This window comes from Scyliorhinus canicula, chromosome 6 (genome assembly GCF_902713615.1).
Source record: "Scyliorhinus canicula chromosome 6, sScyCan1.1, whole genome shotgun sequence".
Taxonomy (NCBI): domain Eukaryota; kingdom Metazoa; phylum Chordata; class Chondrichthyes; order Carcharhiniformes; family Scyliorhinidae; genus Scyliorhinus; species Scyliorhinus canicula.
Window position 1 is genome coordinate 188,467,174 of NC_052151.1, and position 26,269 is coordinate 188,493,442.

A 26,269-nucleotide genomic window follows, 5' to 3' on the forward strand; every position below is an offset into this window, starting at 1 on the left:
CCTTTCACCCTCTTGCTTATCAAGAATCAATCTATCTCGACCTTAAAAATATTCAAAGACTCTGCTTCCGCCGCCTCTTGGAGAAGAGTTCCAAAGACTCACAACCCTCTGAGAAAAGTAATTAATCTTTGTTTAAATGGGCAACCCCTTATTTTTAAACAGTGACGCCCAATTCTAGATTCTCCCACACGAGGAAACATCCACTCTATATCTACCTTATCAAGACCTGTCAGGATCTTATATGTTTTAATCAAGTTGCCTCTTGCTCTTCTAAACTCCAACAGTTACCAGCCAACCCTTCTTCATTAAAAAAAGCTTATAAATTTGTATACACAATACATTCGATAAGGATAAATGCGCCGGTTACAAGTACACCTTATTTATCACGGTAGCATGGTGGTTAGCATCAATGCTTCACAGCTCCAGGGTCCCAGGTTCGATTCCCGGCTGGGTCACTGTCTGTGTGGAGTCTGCACGTCCTCCCCGTGTGCGCGTGGGTTTCCTCCGGGTGCTCCGGTTTCCTCCCACAGTCCAAAGATGTGCGGGTTAGGTGGATTGGCCATGCTAAATTGCCCGTAGTGTAAGGTTAATGGAGGGATTGTTGGGTTACGGGTATACGGGTTACGTGGGTTTAAGTGGGGTGATCATTGTTCGGCACAACATCGAGGGCCGAAGGGCCTGTTCTGTGCTGTACTGTTCTATCTCTGTGCTGATCCCCACACTCGTTGTTTCGCAATCCATTCCTGGGTCCCCCACTGTACAATGAACATAGAACAGTACAGCACAGAACAGGCCCTTCGGCCCTCGATGTTGTGCCGAGCCTTGTACAAGGGGCAGTTATCTACTATTCACATGTGGGTCCAACCTTCCCTCATAACGACCCATAATGGGTATTAATCCGGGAAACCTTCTCTGGACTGCTTCCAACGCATTGATATGCATTTGCAGTATTCAGCTTCTATGCCTGATTGTCTGTCCCTTTTCTCATTACTCTCTGTGGGATCTTGCTGTTCACCAATTGGCTGCTGGCATTGCCTCCATGACAGAAAGTGGCCACACGCCCTCCGAAAGCAGAACACTGGGTTGGCCTTGATGAATGCGACAGGCACCGTGTAAATACAAGTCACTCTTATTTCTCTTTGTTTAAAATAATTGAGCATTTTCCCAGCGTCAGGTCGAAGTCACACCAACGAACAAGGAGGGGGAGGCGTGTCTATCCCGCACCAACCGGCTCGTGCCAGTTCCCTCCCCTCCCCCCCGCCCTCCGATTGGACGAGCAGCCAGCCGGGTGACGCACAGCTAACGTCAGCCGCCCGGGGAGAGGTTATAAAAGGGGCGTGCTGGCGGGCGGGGGCGGACATCGGCGCCGGAACCTGGGACGGACGTTGGGGGAGGGGGGAAAAAGAAAATAGTGGGAGAGAAAAAAAAATACAGGCGGGCTGGAGACTGACGCACGCACTCACATTAATATCTATTTCTATCTACATAAAGAGAGGGGGTGGGACGAGAGAGCGAGAGCTTCAGGAGCACCGAACCATCTGGGCAGCGTGGAGCAGAGCGGAGCGCCTGAGCGAGACTCATTCTTCAATGAGTAAGCACACCCCTGTAAGTCCGCGACCCCCCTGGCCACGCGCCGCTGCACACGCGCACTCTCACCCCACCCCGCTTTGGAGGGGGGGGGCTGGGTAGGGGGAGCGGCGCGCGCGCTCGGGGCTGCACGCCGGGGGGGGGGGGGGGGGGGGGTAACGGTCATTCGCTCCCACAGGAGCCGCCGCCTCAGTCCGGGCGGAGGGGCTCCTACCCCATTCTCCGCCCGTCGCGGTGGGCTCCCTTCCCCCTCATGTTCCGTTTGAAGTGTCCCCGGGGGAGGGGTGTGGAAGGTAATGGTCCCACCTGCCCCCTCCACCCGGGATACACTGGGGGTGGAAGCGAGCGCCCGGCTTCCCCTCGCTCTCCTTCCCTCCGGCGCCACCAAAATGGCTCCTCTTCTTTCGATAAACGTGGCGCCTGGAAGCCTTGGTCCGAGCCTGGCCTCGCCCCTTCACGTTCTCTATGACTCTAACCTCTTCTCTCTCCCCCCTCCCCCCATATCCTGAGGCTCTTGCAACCCGGTCGTTGGGGGGGGGGGGGGTCTTTCGCCTATTGTGTGGGGTGGGGACAGTCTGGATGTCCCGACGCAGCTGGAGAGCAGACCCTCCACCGGCCAGGGGAAGATTCCAGAGACTCATCAATCCCCCCACCCCCACTGACATTTTTAACATTTAACCCTTTGTTGTCGATTGGATCCTTCTGTGCGCAAATTAATGGCTGTTTGCTTCTATCCAACCGCACCCCTTTCTCCCAACCCAGCGCCAAAAGGCACTCTTTAACCTTGCATCATTGTCCGCTCCCTATTGCCAGACTGAACCCAAATTGTTGATCAGAGACTCATCCTTGAGGCGTTCATCTCATTGTTGCATGGGATTTTTCTGTGTAGATTCGTTGCCAGGCTCACCCTTTTTGAGACAGCGGATCGTTATTTTATACTACTGCACCCCCCCCCCCCCCTTTTTTTTTCCGCTGACCCTGAATTGTGGGTCAGATATATAAGCCATCCACTAGGTGGTTACCACTTTACCGTCTGGGGGATCTTGCCGTGCATAAATTGGCTACCCCCTATTTGATTGCACTTAGAATCTCCCTCGCTGGCTGCGATGTGGTTTGGGGCATCCCAAGATGATGCTGTGGAAGTGCGCATTTCGTCCGTTTCCCTGCTGCTGTGAAAGTTTTTCAGACGAGGTTTGCACGTTGTGGGAAGCAGCAGGCTGTGTTTGAGGGATTAACCAACAGCAAGCTTCAGAACACAGCATGTAAAATCACATGGCACCAGTGAGATTAAATGTGCAGCTAATGCAAGTATGTAGCTAAGCTTTTTGAGTGGGGATTTTTATGTTGACCGCTCACTAGCTCAGTTCAGAACGGATGGTTTGATCAACATTATGCCAGTGTTTTGTCCTTTGAACTGTTACTAGTTTGTGTATCTGTGACTAAATTATGTCAAGCGAGTATATTTAAAAAAAAACATTTTAAACCTGCCTAGACCAAGCACTTGTTGTGCTCTGCTCAAGCTTTGGTATTATACTGCCTATCTATTGTGGTTTATACCAGCTCTTCGACTGCCTCTAAACTGTAGTTGTGTTGCAGGTGAATCAAGGACAATTCCTTTTAGATTTATCAGAAAGGTTTTCGCTCATTATATCAACCAATATTATTGCACAGATTTACAATTAACTACTTGGGTCACTTTCATCAAATGGTTGTTTTTTTGCAGTTGTAGTAGTTGTTGAAACAACTTTGCATGTAATGGGTGCACAGATTCTGCAGTAATGACAGCTACAAACATGAGGAAGCCTGCGATGTTGTAGGGGTTAATGGCCATCACAGATGCCAAATCATAATTCCCCACTGATCTGAATATTTCCATCTGTTTGAATTTTAAAAGATATATTCTTTTTTATATCTATTTGTATTAAAGTTTTACAGATAATGCAAAAAAACTTTCAAAACACAAACTGGTAAAGTACAGAACAATTAATTCTGCAAATAAGAACAAAGGCCGGATAATTTCAGAACTATGGTCCTCAAGCACTAGTGCTTCTAATTATACAGTGGATCAACCCGAGTGGGTTGGGGGAGCAGAAGAGAGGATAAAAGCCAAAAAAACATGGTAGAATGGCATAACAAGATGCGTATCTTTATGTATAGCAAAATCAAGACTTGCAACATGGCTCACGGAAAATGTTGCAGGAGCAGGTCAGAGTGGAGCCTATGAATTTGAGATGGGGTCTCAAACTTTATGGAACCTATTTGACTTAGTACGGAAGTCAGGAATTCCATAGAAGTACTCCATAACTATTTTATGCCAATTTTGATTTGAAGGATACTTCTCTCATATCCTGGAGTAGAGGATATTTTCCAAGCTGCTAACTTTGGGATGTTACCCAGCCCGTTTTCATTAGTGCAAATAATTCTCCAATCTGGAAGATTCAGAATTCGGAGTACAGGATCAGGTTCCAAGGCTGTGCCAAATATCCTCAAGCTCCTTAACTACACTAGACCATAGGATTGAATCTTGACAGTGTATGTAATCATCCTGAACCAGCAAGCACATCGGGGGAATAGGATCAAACCTGTATCTCAAACTCTTGTGTAATTGGCAAACGGTGCATTATTTTGAACTGAGTCTCTTGTATTCTGTTACATACCAAAATTGTATTTTCATAATTCTGTATATTACGCCATGTCTTCTCATTAACATTGATTGCCAAGTCTCTTTCCCAAGACTGCAAGGCACCCAATATACTCTCAGGGTCTAGAACACAAGGTATCCTAAAACTTCCTAATTAACTCCGCATAAGTTGGCTTTGCATCAGTGGAACATTTGTTTTTTTTAAACCAGTTTGGGTGCTGCAAATCCAAGATGACGTCTGAATTTGGCGACTATTTGCAAGCTCTCTCCTCAGACCCTTTTCTTTTATCTCCTATCATAGTTCTGACTTACTAAAACTCTTCCACTTAATATATAATTAACCAATCACTGTTTGTTGATGTACCATTTGTTGATGTGCTCTGTCGATTATTCTTTTTTGTCTACTATGTACGTACTGTACATTCCATTGGCCACAGAAAAACACTTTTCACTACTTTGGTGCATGTGACAATAAATCAAATCAAATCCGCATTTTAGGCATGAATGTTTTAGAGCTATTTAAAACTACTGTGCTACTAAATGCTGCAACTGAAGCAGTATTATCTTCCCATTTCTAGAACATTTTGCTGTTGTTCCTGTAGCTCTGCAGCATAATGCAAGATTTTCCAAACAGATATACGCATACAATCCCTATTCACCAGTTGCTGTTTTGGAAATTTGACAAGCCCTAACAGTAGTGTTCTGTTTTGTTTTATTAAGTTGTTCAAAGATTTAGATGATTAATACTGTGCTGATATTGAGTCGTGCAAACTAATGTCTATCAAGTAGCTGCTAGGATACGGTGAAATTGTTCCAAGATACAATCATTGTATGTAATTTGGGCAAAGGGAGTGGGGAAGAGAGAGACAAAGGATTTGAAATGTGGAGCTATTTTCCCTAGTGGCTGAGTGGCCGTACTACCCGAACCACCAGCTTTGGCCTGAGCATATTGGCCAATACTGTACTTCAGCTGATGCTGCAATTGGCTTCCAAAGCCCAGGTTAGTAAGGGAAGGCTTCTTGCTGAATATGTAACAGCTGCTGTTAGATAGGGGCATCTGTTGCTGCTTGAATAATATCAGGGATGGGTTGTACTGCACCTCTGATTTGTTTCAACAGCATGTTATCAATGTGGAAATGTAATGCAGAGAACATTCAGTTCGGGTGGAAATGGTCTTGGGTGGCAATACAGAATAGGCATATGAGTCCATAACATGCTCCATTAATGTTAAAGCAGTTAGGTTATGACATGCTTTGTCATGTCATGTAATTGCTCACTTAAAGTTGTGGCTGTATTTCTTTAAATCACAACATTTAAGTGAAACAACTTCAAAGGTATCCTATAGGAGTCATTGTAAAAACTGGAGTTAGTTGGCTTCTTTCGCCTGGAAAAAACAATGGACAAGTTGAAATACTGTACCATACATCTAAAGCTCTGCATTCCTAGCTGAAACGATGTGTAAAATAAAATACTGTATCAATTCAAATTGGACACCACCCACCAGTCTTCTTTGGTAGTCGCTCAGGATTGAGGATGACTTGCTTCCATTTCAGGTTAGTGGGTTCTGAGATAACTGATCAGTCCAATGTGCAATCTGCAGACTCTGCTGCATTTGGGGCAGGTGTTGATTGGAAAAACAAGTGGATGAGGTGTTTGGATATTTTTGCACACACAGATGTCTTGACCTTGCATGTTCCTAACAAAGTTTGTGTTTGGTGCCTTCCTGAATTCTTAAAGCATTTGGATGCAGGTGGAGTATGTTTATCTCCTCTCTCTCTCTTTCCTTCTCTTCCCCCCCCCCCCCCCCCCCCCCCCCCCCCCCCGGCCCTGATATGCATGTTAGATGGCCTTGCTTGCCATGGGATTTGGTGCAGGTTGTTCAAAACCTAGGGAAAAGTGGGGAATCACTGCTGTTTGGTGAATAAAGACCTATACAGCACAGGAATAGGCCCTTTGGCCCTCCAAGCCTGTACTGGTCATGATACCAACCGTGGCAAAATCCCTCAGCACCTCCTTGTGCTGTATCCCTCTATACCCATTCTAGCTATGTATTTGTCAAGATGCCTTTTGATGGGACCACCTTGCCTGGGCGATGATTTCACGTTGAACTTTGGTATCATGTCCTGAGATCCTCCTTCGTTACTGACACCAGGACCATGCTTTCCACCATATCGTTCATACACGATGATAACTTCATCCTCACCATCTGTTGCCCAGGTGGGAGTAGGTACGGCATAAATCGCGAGTCTTGAATGCTGCTGTTGCTTCATGATCCATGGGCTGTTATCAATGAAAACATGTTGGGTGGCAGGAAAATTCACGTTTTCAAACAACTCATCAAGGTTGATTGGATGATTTGGGCAGTTATCCACGAGGAGCAATATCTTTATATTTTCTCTGCAAGATTTCCTCCAAGCAGGGATGGTACACAGAGAGCCAATCTTGAAGGTGTCCTCCTGCCATCCAGGCCATCTTATTTGGAAGCCAAATAATGTGTTGTTGATCTTTGGAATGACACCTCAAAGCCCAGACTGGTGTACACGAAGGTTCAAGTTTGAAATCTCTTGTCATTGGTGTTTTTTGCCTAATGTTTAAGGGATTAAAGCACTAAATCACAAGCCTGAAACAATCTTGTCAATTTACAAAATGGCCTCTGCATCGATCTGATGGGACTTCAACAATGTCACACTCCAAACTTGGGACCTGCAGGCTTCCCCTGTCCTTCTGAAAAGTCATAACTTTTGCCAAAAGAAGGTCCTGAGCCAAGGACAGCCTGAATCAAATGTCTCTCAAAGTCAGGAACTGCACCTATATTGCGCAGAAACGAGCAGTCCAGATTTCAGATTCATTTGAAGAAAAATATTTTTTAAGGTATAGATATTTTTCACGCTGCAGAAAGAAAATGTTGCTGTTGCTTTAAGAGATTGAAAGCGCCTCTGTGCTCCAAAATGGCACCAAGTGTGCAAACTACATGCGTTATATGTGCTCCATTATATTTGAAAAGTATAAAATGCTTAAAATGGGGCGGCATGGTGGCACAGTGGTTAGCACTGCTGCCTTGCCGTTCAAGGGACCCGGGTTCAATTCCAGCCTTGGGTGACTGACTGTGCAGTTTGCACATTCTCCCCGTGGCTGCGAGTGTTTCCTCCAGGTGCTCTGGTTTTCTCCCACAGTCAAAGATGGGAGTTGGGTGGATTGACCGTGAATTGCCCCAGGGTGGGCTTTCGTCTCTGGTGGGATGCTCTTTCCGAGGGTCTGGGCAGACTCAATAGGCTGAATGGTATCCATCTGCACTGTGGGATTCTATAAAAATAGGACCTGCTGTATCAGCTGTTCTGTTCCAACTTTTCTCTCAGTATCTGGAGGGAAGGTGACAAACCTGGGGCAAATTCAGGCTGATGGAATTTCAGACCCGAGTTGTTTTGGTGCATTCATGTATGAATCTAAATTTTGGAAAGCCAGTCTAGTTTCCTTTAATGAGGGCTGGTTACCAGAATCCTTTTAATTTCCCTGTTAGGCTGGTAGAGACTGTGCCTTCAGATTGTGGTGTACCTTTTAAATTGCCTTGTGACTCAATTTCAAGAAATGTTTATTCATGAAGGTTATGTTTGAGCTCTCGTGCTTTCAAAATGGGAAGAAATTCAAAGTTACTTGGTACAGACATGACCAAGATGCATTTACATACCAAATTTTGCGATAACCCCTACTGATCATTTTATCTGATTAGACTTTGGTGGAGTGTCCCTGTAAAGGGAAAATCTAGTCCTGCAAGAGCTGTCTGGATTTTCAAATAAAAAATTGTGCAGACGCCCACTGACTATAATCTAATGATTGCACATTAATTCTCATTCATGCGGATTTTAAACTGAGCTATGGTTGATCTAGTAGCATGTATCCCAAGTGTAACTGGTTTGTCCTGTTGCAAGGTTACAAAGATATGTAGAGGGACAGGTTGTGTTGAGGAAGTAGGGAGGCTGCAGAAGGACCTGGACAGGCTAGGAGAGTGGGCAAAGAAGTGGCAGATGGAATATAATGTGGAAATGTGAAGTTATGCACTTTGGTAGGAAGAATAAAGACATGCTTTGGAAATCATAAGCACAAAAGGATTTGAAGGTCTAGTTCAGGATTCTCTTTTTTAAAAATAAGTAAAGTACCCAATTGTTGTTTTCCAATTAAGGGGCAATTTAGCATGGTCAATCCATCTACCCTGCACACCTTTTGGGTTGTGAGGGTGAAGCCCATTCAGACATGGGCAAATGTGCAAACTCCACACAGGCAGTGACCTGGGGCCAGAGTCAAACCCAGGTCTTAAGTGCCGTAGGCAGGAGTGCTAGCCACTGCCATCCGTAGTTCAGGATTCTCTTTTACGGTTAACATGTAGATTCAGTTGGCAGTTCGGAAGGCAAATGCAATGTTAGCATTCATGTTGAGAGAGCTAGAACACGAGCCGGAATGTACTGTTGAGGCTGTATTACGCCTATAGTAAGACCCCATTTGGAATATTGTGAGCCGTTTTGGGCCCCATATCTAAGGAAGGATGTTCTGGCTGTAGAGGGTCCAGAGGGGGTTCATACGAATGATCCCCAGAATGAAGGACTTGTCGTGAGGAGCGGTTGAGGACTCTGCATCGGTACTCGGTAGAGTTTAGAAGGTTTGGGGAGGAAAATCTCATTGAAACTAGTACTAATACTAGTAGATAGAATGAACGTGGAGAGGATGTTTCCATTGGTAGGCGAAACTAGAACCCAAGGGCACAGCCTTCAGGGCTGATCCTTTAAAACCGAGATGAGGAGGAATTTCTTCAGCCAGAGGATGGTGAATCTGTGGAACTCATTGTTGCAGAAGGCTGCTGTGGAAGCCAATTCACAGGTTCTTAATGAATCTGGTTATGGGGAGAAGGCAGGAGAATGGGGATGAGAAGCATATTAGCCATGATTGAATGGTGGAGTAGACTCAGTGGGCTGAATGGTCTTGTGGTTTACTGAAGAGTTGCCTCAATGATTTCCACTCCTTCTGACAGCACGGTCTACGAGCAGACGAGGACTAAAGTGTGAGGAACAGAATAGACTTTGTTCCTTTATACCAGAGTCTTTCAAACTGGGTCGGGATCTGCCGGGGGGGGGGGGGGGGGGGGGGGGGTAGTGGGGCAATCAGTCATAACCGATCGTGGGAGAAGGACCCAACAGCCACGACCGACCATTAAATGCGAATGATGCAGTCCTGCCAGAAGTGGCGGCAAAGAGCAGGTCTTGCGCCCAGCACGTACACTGACATCATGTATGTCTGTGCTTTTGGCACGCAATCATGGAGGAGAGATTCCTCCATTTTGTTTATAGCTGCCAGCAAGCAAGGCAACAGGACTCGGAAGATAGATCGTTTTGTTGTAAGGAAAAGGGGGCCCAGTGCTAGTATGTGTTGTGTACAGAGCATCAGGACATGTGCTGAACAGCCTGCTAAGAAGACACTGAAATCTGAGACAAAGAAGTATAAAGATGATTTCTTGAGGTCTGGCTTTATTAATTGTGCCAATGCAAAGCCCATGTTTGTTATTTACAAGGAAGTACTGGCAAATGAGAGTTGGGTACTAACTATGTCTTAACCTTGCAGACATCTTTTCAATTTTAAACGAACAATCTCAAATTGCAAAGGAAGGGTGATCTTTGCTTTCAACACTGAAGAAATAGATGCTTTCTAAAAGTCATTGACAGTTTGGCAAGTGTGAGTACAAAGCCAAAACTTCTAAATGTTCCCCATACTGCTATGACATATCAAAGAAAACAATGTTAAAGGAACTACCAATAGACTGGCAAGCCGCCTTCAGTTGCATCTGGCTGCGCTGATCAGTTTTTGCCACAACTTTCCAGAGATGAAGTTTCGTATTTTAAGAGAAGAGGTGGGTGAAAAATCCCTTTGGATTTGAGACCCCCAGAGTCAATTATTAACTTGCAGCGACTCCAAATGAAGAGACTGAATATCTGCACCTCACCTGTGACAGCACACTAAAGCACGCCACAAGTCCATGAGACTCCATATTCTGGATTCGGGTGCCAAGGAGTAGCATTTTGTTGCTGTTGCTTCGCAATGACCTATATGTGAGGCTGAATTTCCCATCGTCAAAAATGAAGACAGAACGAAGGAACTGGTTGAACTCTGCACTTGATATGCGCATTGCCCTCTCCTGTGAACCTGATTGGAGTGAAATCGTGAAGACCAAGCAGGCTTACCTGCCACATTACCAGTAAGCGAAAATGGTGGGTCGCAAAGGTGGACCCCGATGGCTGGCTAATTGGTAAAAGTGGGTCCCGGGAAAGAAAGTTCATTCTGATGAAGGTCTGAAATGTTAACAGAATGCATTTATATAGTGCCCAATGTTCCACACGACAAAAATGTGGAAACAATTTTTTTAGACCGAGCAATAGAGGTATTGGGACACGTGACCAATAACTCGTCGAATATGTTGAGTGAGTTGCAGTCATTGGCAGTAAATTCCAGAATTCAGGGTCAGGATAACTAGGCACAGCAGCATTTAATGCAGCCTTTACAATCAAAAAGTGTCAGAATTGAGGGTGCACAGAATGTTTATCGGACTGGAGAATGTTAAGAGTGGGAAATGCCATTGCAGCAAATTGGGTAAGAGATCTTTTACATTAGTTTCAATGTTTTGTCAGTTAGGACAGGTGGTGGATAAATGAAACGTGGATACCACAGTTTGGATGAGCTCACATTTAGAGGCTGGGAAGCTGATAGAGCATTGGAATAGTAGAGTCTGGAGGTAACAAAAACATGAATGAGGATTTCATCAGTCCTCTGGTGTTCACCTAATTATTTCCTTCCACAGAAGCTTAAGGTGCATTAATGATTCCTAGCCGTTTACGGTTTTATTTGCTTTCGACCAGCTGCAGTATTTTGTCTTTCTCTCTCCTGCACAGGGCTAAATCGCTGGCTTTGAAAGCAGACCAAGGCAGGCCAGCAGCACGGTTTAATTCCCGGACCAGCCTCCCCGAACAGGCGCCGGAATGTGGCGACTAGGAGCTTTTCACAGTAACTTAATTTGAAGCCTACTTGTGACAATAAGCGATTTTCATTTCATCTTTCTTTCTCTCCCCCCCCCCCCCCCCCCGCATGCCCCTGGTCTGACTTGGTCTGCCACCTCTCCTGCTACTAGCTTTGTTGGCTTAAAAGCCTTTTGTCCCACCCTGCGTGTTTCCTGTAGGTTCCTCTCTGGCCCGGAACCAGTTTACTGGTTTTCTACCATATCCGTAAGTGTTGCTGAATGAAAAATTACCATTCTTTTTAAAAATTGAGTACCCAATTATTCATTTCAATTAAGGGGCAATTTAGCGTGGCCAATCCACCTAATCTGCACATCTTTGGGTTGTGGGGGGAAACCCACGCAGACATAGGGAAAAGTGCAAATCTACACGGACAGTGACCCAGGGTCGGGATTCTAACCCAGATCCTCAGTGCCGCAGTCCCAGTGCTGACCACTCCGCCACATGCCGCCCTGTGACACAGTGGAAAGCTTGGGAACCAGTGGTCTAGAAGTCACCGTTTTCTCCCAAGCATGTAATGCAAATCACGTAACCTAAACTACTCTATCTGAACATATTTTCTGAAAGAAATTGATCCAGTGAATTAATATTGGGGATTTCCACATTATATTGGCTGTACACTACTGTCTTGACATGCTGCTCTGCCATCTTTAATTGTAGTATAACCAAACTTTATTTATATATATATATATATATATATATATATATATATATATATATATATATATATATATATAATACAGTAGTCCCCCTTTATAACGCAGGTGTTGGGGTCCAAGACCCCCACCCGCGTTGTAACCGAGCCGCGGATATCCACGATGGGGGTTTTAAATTTATTTAAAAATCTATGCTAGCGCTTCCCATTGAGAGTCTACGGGGGGCGGGGGGGAGAGGTCAGACCCCCGTAGACTCACAATGGGAAGCGCTAGCATAGATTTTTAAATAAATTTAAAACCCCCATCGTGGATCCAATTAAAATTTCAGCGGCCGGCTCACTTTGATCCGGAGAGAAGCTGCTCTCAGTGAAATAATCAGCCGGCCGCTGAAATTGACACTGCCCGCTGCTCTCTCCCTCCAATCCAACTTTTAAGTTTTAATGTTTGTGATTGGAGGGAGAGAGCAGCCGGCAGTGGCAATTTCTTTTTTTTTCCTCCGGCTTGCCCCCTCTCCCCCCACATCCTCCAACTAGACCCCCCTCCCCCCCCCCCCCCCGCTCGCCCCCCCCCCCCCCCCCCACACCCTCCGGCTCGCCCCCTCTACCCCCCCCAACCCCCCCCGGCTCGCCCCCTCTCCCCCCCCAACACCCTCCGGCTCGCCCCCCCTCCCCCCCCCCAACACCCGCCCCCCCTCCTCTCCCCCCCCCAACACCCCCCCCCCCTCCTCTCCCCCCCCAACACCCGCCCCCCCTCCTCTCCCCCCCCAACACCCGCCCCCCCTCCTCTCCCCCCCCCAACACCCGCCCCCCCCCTCCTCTCCCCCCAACACCCGCCCCCCTCCTCCTCCCCCCCCAACACCCGCCCCCCCCTCCTCCCCCCCAACACCCGCCCCCCCCTCCTCCCCCCCAACACCCGCCCCCCCCTCCTCTCCCCCCCCAAACACCCGCTCTCCCCCCCAAACACCCGCCCCCCCTCCTCTCCCCCCCCAAACACCCGCCCCCCCCTCCTCTCCTCCCCAAACACCCGCCCCCCTCCCCCCCCCCAAACACCTGCCCCCCCTCCCCTCCCCCCAACACCCGCCCCCCTCCTCTCCCCCCCCAACACCTGCCCCCCCTCTTCTCCCCCCCCAACACCCGCCCCCCCTCTTCTCCCCCCCCAACCCCCGCCCCCCCTCTTCTCCCCCCCCCCAACACCCGCCCCCCCTCTTCTCCCCCCCCCCCCCCCCCCCAACACCCGTTCCCCCCCCCCAACACCCGCCCCCCCCCTCGGCAGTGTCAATTTCAGCGGCCAGCTGATTGTTTCAGTGAGAGCAGCTTCCCGCTCTGGATCAAAGTGAGCCGGCCGCTGAAGTTGACACTGCCGGCTGCTCTCTCCCTCCAATCCAACTTTTAAGTTTTAATGTTTCTGATTGGAGGGAGAGAGCAGCGGGCAGTGTCAATTTCAGCGGCCGGCTCACTTCGATCTGGAGAGGGAAGCTGCTCTCTCACTGAAACAATCAGCTGGCCGCTGAAATTGACACTGCCGGCTGCTCTCTCCCTCCAATCAGAAACATTAAAACTTAAAAGTTGGATTGGAGGGAGAGAGCAGCCGGCAGTGTCAATTTCAGCGGCCGGCTGATTATTTCAGTGAGAGCAGCTTCCCTCTCCGGAGCCGGCCGCTGAAATTGACACAACTGACAGTTGGGGTCCATCAGCCCCCCCGCGGTATATCGTGAACCGCGGTATTGCGGAGCTCGGTATAACGGGGGACTACTGTGTGTGTGTATATATATATATATTATATATATTGCAATGCTGTATTTCTCTGGCTCCTTTACTGCTTCTCAGATCTTGGGTGCGATTCTCCACTCCCCAGGCCGGCTGGGAGAATCGTGGGAGGGCTGCTCTGGCACCCCCTGTGATCCCCCCCCCCCCCCCCCCCCCACCACAATGGCGTTTTTCACGGCGACCTCCGATTCTCCGGCCCAGATGGGCCGAGCGGCCTGACGATCCTGAACTGTTCACACCGGCGCCAACCACACCTGGTGGCTGCCGGCGTGAACAGCGCGCGACAGGTAAGTGTGGGGCCTGTGGGGGGCGGAGAGAAGATCGAGCACCACGGGCGTGCTCGTGAGGGCACTGGCCCGCGATCGGTGCCCACCGATCGTCGGGCCGGTGTCTCTGAGAGACGTACTCTTTCCCCTCCGCTGTCTCGTAAGATCAAGCCGCCACGTCTTGCGGGGCAGCAGAGGGGAAGGCGGCAACCGCGCATGTGTGACTGACATCACTTGGGTGCCGCTGGCCACGTCATTCTCGACGCGCCGTCTTGACGCAAGCGTCAAGGCCCGGCGGCCGAGTTTCCCGCAACGCCGCTCCTAGCCCTCCCGGGGGGGGGGGGGGGGGGGGGGAATCACGCCCCTTATTCATCAGTACCCCATACCTAACCATTACCATCATATTTATATATTATTGTGACCCACACCTTCAGTTGATCTAAATGTCCCAAATGTTTAAAATATATTCAGTCGACCTTCGTGAATTGAATAGATAATCCTGCAGCCATTCTTTTAGTGTCTCACTTTGACGGTCATGGAGACGGAGACTCTACATTAGCTCCCTTCTCTCTGCACAGATGCTGTCTGGCCTGCGATTGTCCAATAATTTGTTGGGTTTTTTTGTTCCTTGGAGTTGGGTTGGTATGTATCACTGACCAGTGGTAATTCTGAACATATTCTGTTATTTAGCTGCTGCAGCTTAAACATTAAATTATTGATAAAGTCACCACTTATTATCCTGAGTTGTTAGATTTGTTTTTGCTGTTGTGTAAGGAGGCAATTGTGGATAAATTGCAGTGTAACAAAAATATAACACCTGTATTCTGTTGGGGCTACAGAGGTTGAACCCAGAATCCTGTGATATTGAGAATTTTCTAAATAAGATTGATCATGAGAATCTTGACATGTATATGATTCCCACTTTTGTACATGCTGTTCAGTTGTGTTGGATCTGATGTGAAGAAAAACTAGTGGTTTCCTAAATTTCTGTAGTTGAATGCAAAGGATTGAATTTTATATCTAAGTATCTATTCTATACCCAACATTTGCCTAAATTCCCCATGGGCTAGTTTAATTTGTGCAAGTTTTTTTTTAAAAATTTGAGTACCCAATTCTTTTTTCCAATTTTGACGTGGCCAATTCACCTACCCTACACATCTTTGGGTTGTGGGGGTGAAACTCACAGACACGGGGAGAATGTGCAAACTTCACAAGGACAGTGGGCCGGGATCCAACCCAGGTCCTCGGTGGCGTGAGTCCACTGTGCCACCTTGCCACCCTAATTTGTGCAAATTTGAGAAACATTTTGACATCGTATTTGTGATGCTACTTTGAGTAAATAGTTCACTTGGATTCAGGCCGATCTACCTGATTTCTAAATTTAGATCACCTAAATTGAGTCTAATTCCATTATTTTACAGGATTGAATTCAGTTGCTTGTCTGATTTGTCGATCTGTTTTCAATGTAGTCTCCATGTTGCTCTGTTTTCAATCTATCGATACCACTCCAGTTATTCCTTCCAACTTTCAAATCCATGCCCTACTCTCCTGAACCTGAGGTAAAAGCCATCAATCCCTGGAGGCTGTTGTGCTCTGTATGTCTGTAGTCATACCAGACCTTTATCTCTCGTTACTCGTTATCATGAAGGCAGTGTTATTCAGGCCTTTGCTGTGAATATTTGGATACTTATTCAGGATGGTCAGTGTGCGCTTGTCCTGTTTTTGCATTCTTTATTCTTGCCTCTTGCTGCCTTTTTGCATATTGTGTTAGTCATTGGAATCTTTCCACTTTCTCTGAATTTCTGTAGCTTTTAGAGACTAGTTCCTCATTAATACTTGAGTCACAGTTTTAATTTGGTTGTTTTAGTTATTTAGGTATTTATGCTTTACACTCTTCATTATGCTTTTCAAGGTGCCTCACTTGTTGTCTATTTGTGTTGAGCAGCCTGACTCATTCGATTGGTAATTTTTAACATTTCTAAGAAATTGGCTCTGTTAATGTTGAAAAGAAAAGACTCCTTATACTTGCTATTTGAATCTCAATCATGTTACACTTGATCATTGTGCTTACTGTTGGCCAGGGTAATAGAGCTTCTGTGCGTAGTCTTGGTGATTTATAAATAAAAGTTTGATATGAACACTACCTCATAGCTTCTGGAACATTGGGCCATGAAGAAAATGATGCCTTGCACTTGATTGATTTCTTCATAAAATGATTTTTCTGGTCATATCATGGTCATATCATTGTCCATTTAAAAATATATATTCTTCCTCGTGACCCTATGGTCTCTAACAAAGCTTGAGTATTAGCCATAAGAGGCAGAAACTTGTATTTATACAGTGCTTTCATGATCTCTGGTACCAAAATGCTTTAGGTAGTCAATTACTTTTGAAGTGAAATGTATTAAATAAAAATAAAACAGTCGCTGTGCATGGCAAGGTCTTGGAAACTATGTTTAATAGCCAGCTCATCTTTTAGCGATGTTGATTAAATGTTTGCTAGGACCTCCACCTCCTCTCCTTCTGAGGGCATCGTAATAACATTTAAAAGCCTTCAAACATTGGCCCTGAGTCGCCTGTCCTTTACAAATCCCATCTGGTCTTCCCCTATCACCCCTGGGACACAATCCTCTGTCCTTGTGGCCAGTATCTCCGCTAGCAGTTTGGCGTCCACATTCAGAGAAATCGGCCTGTATGACTCCGAATCCTTCTCCCGTTTCATGATCAGTGAAATCGAGGCCTGCGATATTGTTGGGGGGAGGACTCCCTTCTCTCGTGCTTCATTAAATGTCCTCACCAGCAATGGGCTCAATATCTCTGAAAACTTCTTATAGAATTCCACCGGGTAGCCATCAGGCTCTGGGGCCTTTCCCGACTGTATGTCCTCCAGCCCCTTGATTATTTGCGCAATCTCAATTGGGGTTCCCCTTTCCACCAAATCCTCATCTGCCCTCTGGAATCTCAACTGATCCAGAAACTGCCACATCCCCTCCACCCCAGCCGGGATTTCCAACTCATATAATTTACTATAGATGTCCTTAAAACACTTTGTTCACCCCTGCTGGGTCCAGGACAGTATTCCCACCTCTACTCTTTACCTATCTCCCTGGCCGCCTGCCTTTTCCTGAGCTGGTGTGCTAACATTCTGCTTGCTTTTTCCCCGTACTCCTAAATCAACCCCCCTTGCCTTCCTCAACTGTTCCACCGCTTTCCCTGTAGTCAACAGCCCAAACTCCGCCTGTAACCTCCGCCGCTCCCTCAGTAGCCCCGAACCTGGGGCCTCCAAGTATCTTCTATCCACCTGGAGTATTTCCTCCACTAATCTATGCCTCTCAGCCCATTCCGCCTTTTCTCTGAGGGCCCTATCGAGATTAATTCCCCTCTGACCCCTGCCTTCAGAGCATCGTCACTGCGGAGACCTCCCATGTATCATTTATTTCCAGGTAGTTCTGGATTGACTTGTTAACTTGCCCACAGATCGCTTCATCCGCTATCCAGTCTCCACCGTGGGCGTTGCCCTCTCTCCACACTAACCTGTAGATCCATCCAATGCAGGGATGATCCGACACTGTGATTGCTGAGTACCTACCACCTCCGGTATTGCCGCCCTGCTCAAAACAAATAAGTCGATGCGAGAGTATACCTTGTGGACATGTGAGAAAAAGGAAAACTCCTTTGCCCTTGGCCTACTCTCTCCACCCCCCCCCCCCCCCCCCATCTGTTCCATAAATCCCTTCAATTCCTTTGCCGCAGCCGGCCTCCTCCCTGTCCTGGATTTTGACTGGTCCAATTCCGTATCAATGACTGTGTTAAAGTCTGCTCCCATGATCAGGTTATGACACTCTTAAGTCTTACCTAAAATCCGCCTCATAAGTTCCACATCGTCCCAATTCGGAGCATATATGTTCACGAGTAGCACCCGCATCCCCTCCAGCTTCCCACTCACTATTATGTACCTACCCCCCCTTGTCTGACACAATTCTCCCGGCCTCGAATGCCACTCGTTTGCTGATCAAGATCGCTACCCCCGCCCCCTGGTCCTTAACTCCAGCCCTGAATCAAATACTTGGCTGACCCACCCCTTTCTCAATCTCGTCTGGTCTGTAACCTTTAGGTGTGTCTCTTGTAGCATTGCCACGTCCGCCTTTACCCTCTCAAACACGCAAGCCCTCTTGACTGGCCCATTCAGCCCTTTGACGTTCCATGTAATCAGCCTGATCGGGGGGGGCTTCCAGCCCCCTTTCTCTCCCCTCCCCCCTGCCGATTACCCATCACCCTGTTTTAGGCCAGCCTCTAGCTCAAGCCCTCCGCCTCCTCGAGCCCCGGCTCAGGCAGTCGCCGTTCTCGACTTCCCATTTGTCCCCAGTGACTGTTCCTCCCCTGTGAGCAAAGCTGCTCTTCCCCCGCCTCCCTAGCAACAACACTAGGAACCCAACCCCCCCCAAGTCAAGCTCCAGCTTAACAGCTGCTCACTCCCCAATGTGCTTCTGAGAGTCAGCTGACCCATGCTGACTTGATAGTGCCCGCCCTGGCACCAAGCAGTCTGTCTCCCCATTGTTTCCCCACCCACCCACGACATGGATAAACATTTTAAAATCCTCACACTCCCCAGTAAACAAACATCAGAAACAAACGTGAAGAAACAACGACTTTAGAAAAAAGAACCAACCCCAAAGCTAATTTCTCCCCCCCCCCCCCCCCAAAACCAGCTCCCTGCAAGACAACATTATCGTGAGCCATCCAAACAGCCCCTTGTTACACATAGCACTACTTTTGTTTATAGAACCCAGCACAACTAATCTCCAGGGCTTCTTCAGTGTCTTTTAATTCACCTCCAGCCTCTTCTTTAATAAAAGTCCATACTTGTCTGGTGTTCCAAAGTAGAAGTCCCATTCCTCATGTGTGACCCACAGACGGGTTGGGTACAGCATCCCAAACTTCACCCCCTTCTTAAAAGAGGGCCGTTTTTGCCCAATTAAACCCAGCTCGCCTCTTGGCCAGATCTGCGCCCAGGTCCTGATAAATGCACAGCTCACAGTTCTCCTATTTGCTGCTCTGTTCCTTCTTGGTCAACTGCAGAACATGTTCTTTGTCCAGGAAACGGCGAAAGCGTACTACCATGGCCCTCGGCGGCTCGTTCGCTCGGGGCTTGTTCACAAGGGCTCTGTGCGCTCTAACCACTTCCAGGGGCCGAGAGAACGCCTCAGCCCCCATGAACTTCTCCAGCATGTCTGTCACATAAGCCCTCGCATCCGATCCCTCACTGCCTTCAGGGAGGCTGACAATTCTAAGATTCTGCCTCCTGGACCTCTTCTCCCAGTCCTCCAGCTTCTCCTGAATTCTTTTCTGGCGGTCGTTCATCATCTCCACCTTGGTCTCCAGCCCGGTTATGTACTCCTCGTGCTCGGACACCTATTTCTCCACCTCCTGGATCGCTCTCCCGTGGGTCTCTAGATTCTGCACAACTTGATCAATCAAAGTCTTAATCGGGTCCAGCGTGTCCTCCTTCAACTTGGCAACGCAATCTTTGAACAACTTCACCAGCTGCTCCGTCAAACACTTATGCCATTTCCCCGCTTCTCCGCCATGCTTTCCTGCGTTACCAGCTCTACTCGCATCTTCCTTGTAGGACTTTGTCTTCTCACACGGCCACTTCTGGTCCAATTCTCCATACGCTGGAGGGGGATTTCTCCTTGCTGTCTCACTCTTCACCGATTTATCCCATAAAATCTGGAGAGAACCCGGGGGGGGGGGGGGGGGAGGTCCAAACGTCCGTCACAGGCGGGAGCCATCAAGTGTGCGACCTACTCCTCCATGGCCACCACCGGAAGTTCAATGTGTTTTAAAATTAATCAAACACCAATTGCCATTTGCAGAAAAGTTCCAAACATCTACTGTGTGTGAAGTGTTCTCCGGTTCATTCCTGAAAGTCTGTCCCTGCGATTTTAGACTGCCCCGCAATGCTAGACTCCCCAGACAGCAAAGCATTTTTCTGTATCGATACCCTAATATCTGGAGAGCATTTGACAAAATCATCCCTAACTTTTAAACTCCAAAGAATACAAACTCTAATTTGTTCAATCTCTTTTGTAATTGAAACCTTATCATTCTAGTTAATCTACACTCATTTCAAGGTCAATGTAGCTGTCTTGAGGTGTGATGCCCAGAACTGCTTTCACCACTCCAGGTATGATCTAACCTGGGCTTTGTATAGCTGAACCATGACTATCTCCTATTCGAAGTAGAGTTAATTTTGGTACTCGGCCAGTATTTTCCTTCCAGCCAATGCCTCTGGGTTGATACCTAGCAGCATTGTCAACATCCTAGGGGTTGCCATTGACCTGAAACTGAACTGAACTAGCCATATAAATATTGGCTACAGGAGCAGGTCAGAGGTTGTGAATCGTGGTAAATAACTCACCTCTGACTCCCAAAAACCTGTCCACAATCTACAAGGCACAAGTCAAGAGTATAGTGGAATCTCTCCATTGTCTGGATGAGTGCAGCTCCAACAACACTCTAAGCTCCACACCATTCAGAACAAAGCATCCCACTGGATTGGCACTTCACCCACAAACATTCACGCCCTCCACCACTGACACAACAGCAGCATGTGTACCTACAACGGTGTTTTCAAACTTTCTTTCCCGGGACCCACTTTTACCAACCAGCCGAACTTCGCGACCCACCATTTTTGCTTACCTTTTGTGACAGGTGAGCCTGCTTGGTCCTCACGATCTCTCTCCCTTTGTCATTCAATGTTACATTTCTGCAAAGGACTTCAGCTGATGATTTAAGTTCTCGCTCCATTTTTTGGGAAAAAAAGATCAAAGGTGATTTGTCCTCGAACTGACCATGCTTAATGTTCCAATGCCGTTGAAGTCTTGAGGGTTTTAAACTTTCATTCGACAGTACTTCCCTGCACATAGACCACACCTGCGCTTTGCATTATGATTTGCACTGGCACAATTAATAAAGCCATACCTCAAGAAATCATCTTTATACTGCTTTGGTCCTGATTTCAGCTTCTTATTGGATTGTTCATCAGTGGCCCTGGAGCTCTCATTAGCATTACTTTGTCCTAGAGAAGCTCCCTAGGAGATTCAATTGTGATATCCTAGCCTGTTTGTGTCTCTGGCCCCCTCTTCCTTATTGCAAAATGATCCATTTCACGTAGTCCTGTTGCTTTCTTGCTGGCAGCTTCAAAATGGAGGAAATTCTCCTGCGATTTTTGCACCCAAAGCATTGACTGTGAGACTTCAGTGTACACGTGACCAGCTGCTTCTGGCGGGAAGACTCTGGCATTTTTTTAGAATTAAATTTGGTCCGGGGACAGCACGCTGAAGTCCAGAGGAGGCAGTCTGCCCTACTGGGCTCTGGGCCTACGGACTGCACTGCCAGATCTGGCTGAGGGGGCGCACATGCGCTACCGGCATTCTCAACCTAAAAGCCGGACGAGGCCGTTGGGTGCTTCTCCTGCGATCAAGGGTTGCCGCAACCGATTGCTCCACGGCCATCCTGACACCCACCCGTGGATTGCAACAGAGTTTTAAAAATCTGATCTACAAGATGCACTGCAGTAACTCACCAAGGCTCCTTAGGCAGCATCTTCCAAACCCACTTCTGTCATTTAGAAGGACAGCAGACGCATGGGAACACCATTACCTGCAAGTCCCGTTCTCTCTTTCCCCCCCCCCCCCCCCTCAAGCCGTCCTCCTGACTTGAAAATATATAGCCGTCCCATCACTCGCTGTCAGAATCCTGGAGTTCTTTCCACAACAGCACTATACCTACAACTCCTGGAAGGCAGTTCTCCACCACTTCCCAAGGGCAATTAGGGATGAGCGACTGCTGGCCTTGCCAACGAAGCCCACATTCTTTGAAATATAAAAAAAAACTAGCCTATATTACTCTGCTTCCTCCTTGCATGCAAGTACAAAATTAATGTGAAGTGTTTTGTTTTGTGTTCAATTTTTCAAATGCTTAATCTGAATATGAAGCAATCTGCTGTTACTGGGTCTGACAGCATCTGTGGAGCGAGAAGGGCGCTAACGTTTTGAGTCTATGACTCGTTAACAAAGAGTTCAGACTCAAAAAGTTAGCTCCCTTCTCTCCACAGATGCTGTCTGACCTGCATTATTCAGTATTTTCTGTTTTTGTTTTAGATTCCAGCATCCGCAGTAATTTTGTTTTTATCTGATGTAACTGGGCTTGCTTTATTTATATCATTAGAATTAAATTCCCTGTGCAGTCCTGACCTTTGCAATCTCACTTGCGTTAACAAACAAAGTGGACAAATGGAGAAGTTAGAACCTGAGAGTTTAATGCTGGGAGAGATAGAAACATACATAGCTCATCTGGAAATCTAGCTGCCCAACTGACTTAAGACCCAAAAGATGCTGTTTCTAGAACTGATGTTTGTCCAAATTTTTCCCTTGTCGTTGCACAGTGCAGTTTAGAAGAAAATATACTTTCTGATGGGAGTGTCTAAACTACATAGCAGATTATATGTGCAGAGTTACATTCCATTGATTCCTGCCTGCCTAGTGACTTCTAATCCACATTCCAGCATCTTGTTGCCAAAGGAACAAACATTGTTATTGTGTGTGAGTTCTGACTGGCGATTTGCATGGAATTCAAATGTGCATACGATATTAAATTGAAAAGTTGTACTCCTGAACATTGAAAACAAAGCTTGTTTCTGAATTTTAAGGGAAATGATGGTTCACGGGTTTGCATTTTTAAATCTTTCAGTTGCTTCTGGAATCATAAGAGTACTGGAAAACAAGGAAAGCTGCAGGTTATAATCAGTGATTTGTATTTAAGGCTGGTAGAGGTGTACTTGGAGTAAATGCTGGCAAAGGGCAGTCAATAGTGTTTCCAGTGCCAGTGTTTGGCTGAACAGCACTCACCAGATTCATGACTTAAATTGCAACGTGGGCATCCACCTTCTTGAAACTCACTGGTCTTGGTTTTTTTATTAACTGAGCAAATGTAACATGTAGCATAGAGCACAAAATTTCTGCAGATGTTCCATTGAATATTTCTGTTCTTTATTTGCAGCAGTTCTGTGGTGTTCTAGGTCGCACATTTATGGAGTTTCTGAAGGGCAGTGGAGACTACTGCCAGGCACAGCACGCCGTCTATGCAGACAAGTGAACTGTAAAAGTCTATTGCAATTCCACTTGAGAAACCCCTCGACAGTAGGTTACCAGCAGCTGAGAGTAACAGGCGAATTGATTCATCGAAGACCGTATCTGGATGGGGTAACCAAGTGGGCTGTTTTTTGTCGGTCACAGTATTACTGGATTGAAGATTTGCTGCTTGTCAAGAGCTTCATCAAAAGCCTTTGTACGTGTATACACTCTGTCAGTGGAATTTGACAAAACCGGACCGTTTTATTTCGGGCTTTGTGGGCTAGTTCTTTTTCACTTTATAGGATTTGTGCATTTTTATAAGAAGATGGCTCGAATGAATCGTCCAGCGCCTGTGGAAATTACCTACAAGAACATGAGATTCCTGATTACACACAACCCTACCAATGCAACCTTAAATAAATTCATAGAGGTGAGTGCTCACTTTAAAGGGGTTAAACATTTGGCATTCTGGTGGTTTTCAAAGTTGGATGAAGTTATCATAAATGCACTTCTTGGGAGCCTCTCTCCCAAATCTGAGACTGTTAATGAAAGCAGACATATACCTATCACAGTCTCTATACAAAAACATGCTCATTATTTAACAAGTCAAACCAATAAAGTAACAATATAGCACTCTAACCGTCAACTCCTTCTTGTACAGTCAAGCATGCTCCATCTTTTAGTTTCCAATGTTATACTTAGGTCATGTGTCCAACCTGGCCTACATTATGGCTGGTTGAAGCAAGTATTTTCAGGACAAACTGGAGCAGATCGCTTGGCAGTTAAACATTTGCTAACTGCAGGATATGACTTCCAGTTGATTGCTTCTGATAGCATTTTCTTGCTGTAGGTTGAGCAGCTGGGGTTCTGTTGCATTGGCTTTCAAAATCCAGATGGAAGAGCTGATGATGGGTTCCTTGAAACCTGCGCCCATTGATGAGTGCAGTTTTGTAAAAGAACCTGGCTGTACCATAAACCTTTCTATGCACCTGCATTATTTGTGTCTGAGCTGTGTATTTTAAAGACTAAATGGGCAGAAATTTGAAACCTAAAATTTGTATAAAAAGAAGCTGTAAATGGAGTTTGATTGAGCCACTCTGAACCCTATTTAGTTCTACCTGGTTGCCTTTTTATAAGTACTTTCCCTCATTAAATTCCCTCTTCATCTCGATGTGCCTCTCCCCACCCCTGCAAATTACCAGCATGTTAACTGATACCTTACCCATTTTCACATTATTTTCAGAACAAGGCCTTGGTTTAATTGAAAGCCAGGAGAGGCACAATCTTAAATGGTTTTCAGTCTGTCTGGAGCAAATCTTTACTTAGTGACTTTGTGTACTAATGTAATGTAAATGTCTAAGATGTGAACTGAAATTAAATGCTTAGTCCATGTTGTCATCCTGATTCTGATGGCAATCGATTAAGGTAAACAAAATTTTGAAAGGTTAAAGTCTATACTTTATCCAAAATCCAGCTTGTGCCCGAGTCTATGGCTCAGGACAAATACTAAAATATCGTGGACTTGTTCAGATTGAAGGTAGAGTTGTTTACCATGCAAACATTTTTTTTCAGGAGTTGAAGAAGTATAGTGTCACTACAGTAGTTAGAGTATGTGAAGCAACCTATGACACATCTCCAGTTGAAAAAGAAGGCATTCAGTTTTTGGTAAGTGCTGGTGTTGAACTGGGGTGAGCACAGTAAGAAGTCTTACAACACCAGGTTAAAGTCCCAACAGGGTTATTTCAAATCACTCGGGTGAAATCTGAGGAAGGAGCTGCGTTCCAAAAGCTAGTGATTCGAAACACAACGGTTGGACTTTAAGACTTCTTACTGACAATCATACATAATAGTCCATTTTAATCTGGTATGTTGCAACAGTATAAGACTCCTTGCCTTAAAATCACTTGGCACTCTAATTCAAAGTTGCTGATCTTCTCTAGCAAATGATGTGCCATAACTTGTATTAATGTTTAACTGCTTTTTAGTTTTGGTGTATCACTTTTCACTCCTGTGCACCATTCTGGTCTAAAGCAGCATTCTTGACTTCCTGCGCCAGTCTATCATGGTAACATTTCCACCTTGTGAACCATCTGTTTTTTAGTCCAAATTGACACATGTTGCAGTCTGCTGTAGTGATCTCAAGCCTGCAATTGAGTTGAAAAGATCTTGCAGTGTTGTTAGTAAACTGACCTACTGGAATAGTTTGCTGCCCCACCTCTATTCCTTGAACACAAGACCAGATCAGAGTGATTTTTTAAAAAGTCATTGTACATGAACCTCGTTGGCAAGGCTGGCATTTATTGGCCAGCCCTAACTGAGAAAGGTGGTGATGAGCTTCCATCTTGAACAAATGAGTGGCTTGCTAAGACAGTTAAGAGTCAATTGTCTATTGACAGCTAAGAGTCAAGTGCATTGTGGGACTGGAATCTGTAGGCCAGATCATGTAAAAAATGGCAGTTCGCTTTCTTGAAAGGACCTGATAATTTTTTATTACCAAACTATAGCTTCATCGTTACCATTATTGATGCTAGCTTTTTATTCCTGAATTAGTTAAGATAGATCAATGTCCCTCACTGCCATGGTGGGGTTTGAACTCCATGACTCTGGATTGCTGGTCTATTAACAGAACCACTCTGAGCACGTCTGTATGCTATAACTGTCCTATTTAAAAGTAATTCAATCAGTTTCAGTCCAGTCAGTCTTGTACCTATGTGACTGCTCTGCATCTAACTAGTGCTTTGAGGATGCTTGATGGGTGCTCAAAAAGGGAAGTGTTAACACTTTCCTTTAGCAACAATCCTCATCTTGAGCATAAAATTCACCATTTTAAATGCATTCTTGAATAGGGAGAGCACAACTGATTCCTGCATGATTGTTTCTCCATAAACTAAGATTCTCATAAAGAATTGACTGCAGTACAGGAAAAAGAATTTTGCATGGAAGGTCTTAAGAGTGCACATCTTGGTCAAGTAATGTACAGAATCTATCATTCAAGGTACAGCATTATAAAATTTGGCCTAAAGAATTTGCAGTTTGGCTGACCATGGAAGTTCCATTAAAGGTACTAAGAAAGGTTTGGCATTGATGGTAGGTGCTTGGTAGGGGTTGCGTTGATGTAAAATGGTGAATTGATGCACAAAAATACAATAGCTCCTCTCTCTTTC

The 26,269-nt window shown here is 46.2% G+C and overlaps 1 protein-coding gene across 2 annotated transcripts in view; it reads left to right on the forward strand.

The window, feature by feature from the left end:
* The first annotated feature begins 1,364 nt into the window (after positions 1–1,364).
* ptp4a1 (protein tyrosine phosphatase 4A1) overlaps positions 1,365–26,269 on the forward strand; it is a 32,511-nt gene continuing 7,606 nt past the window's right edge. The window contains exons 1-3 of one of the 2 annotated variants that reach the window (XM_038800666.1): positions 1,365–1,605; positions 23,032–23,535; positions 24,678–24,770. In XM_038800666.1, coding sequence (XP_038656594.1) covers positions 23,431–23,535; positions 24,678–24,770 — 198 coding nt within the window. In that variant the 5' untranslated portion in view covers positions 1,365–1,605; positions 23,032–23,430. The remainder of the gene's footprint in view (positions 1,606–23,031; positions 23,536–24,677; positions 24,771–26,269) is intronic. The other variant, XM_038800667.1, reaches the window with a different exon arrangement.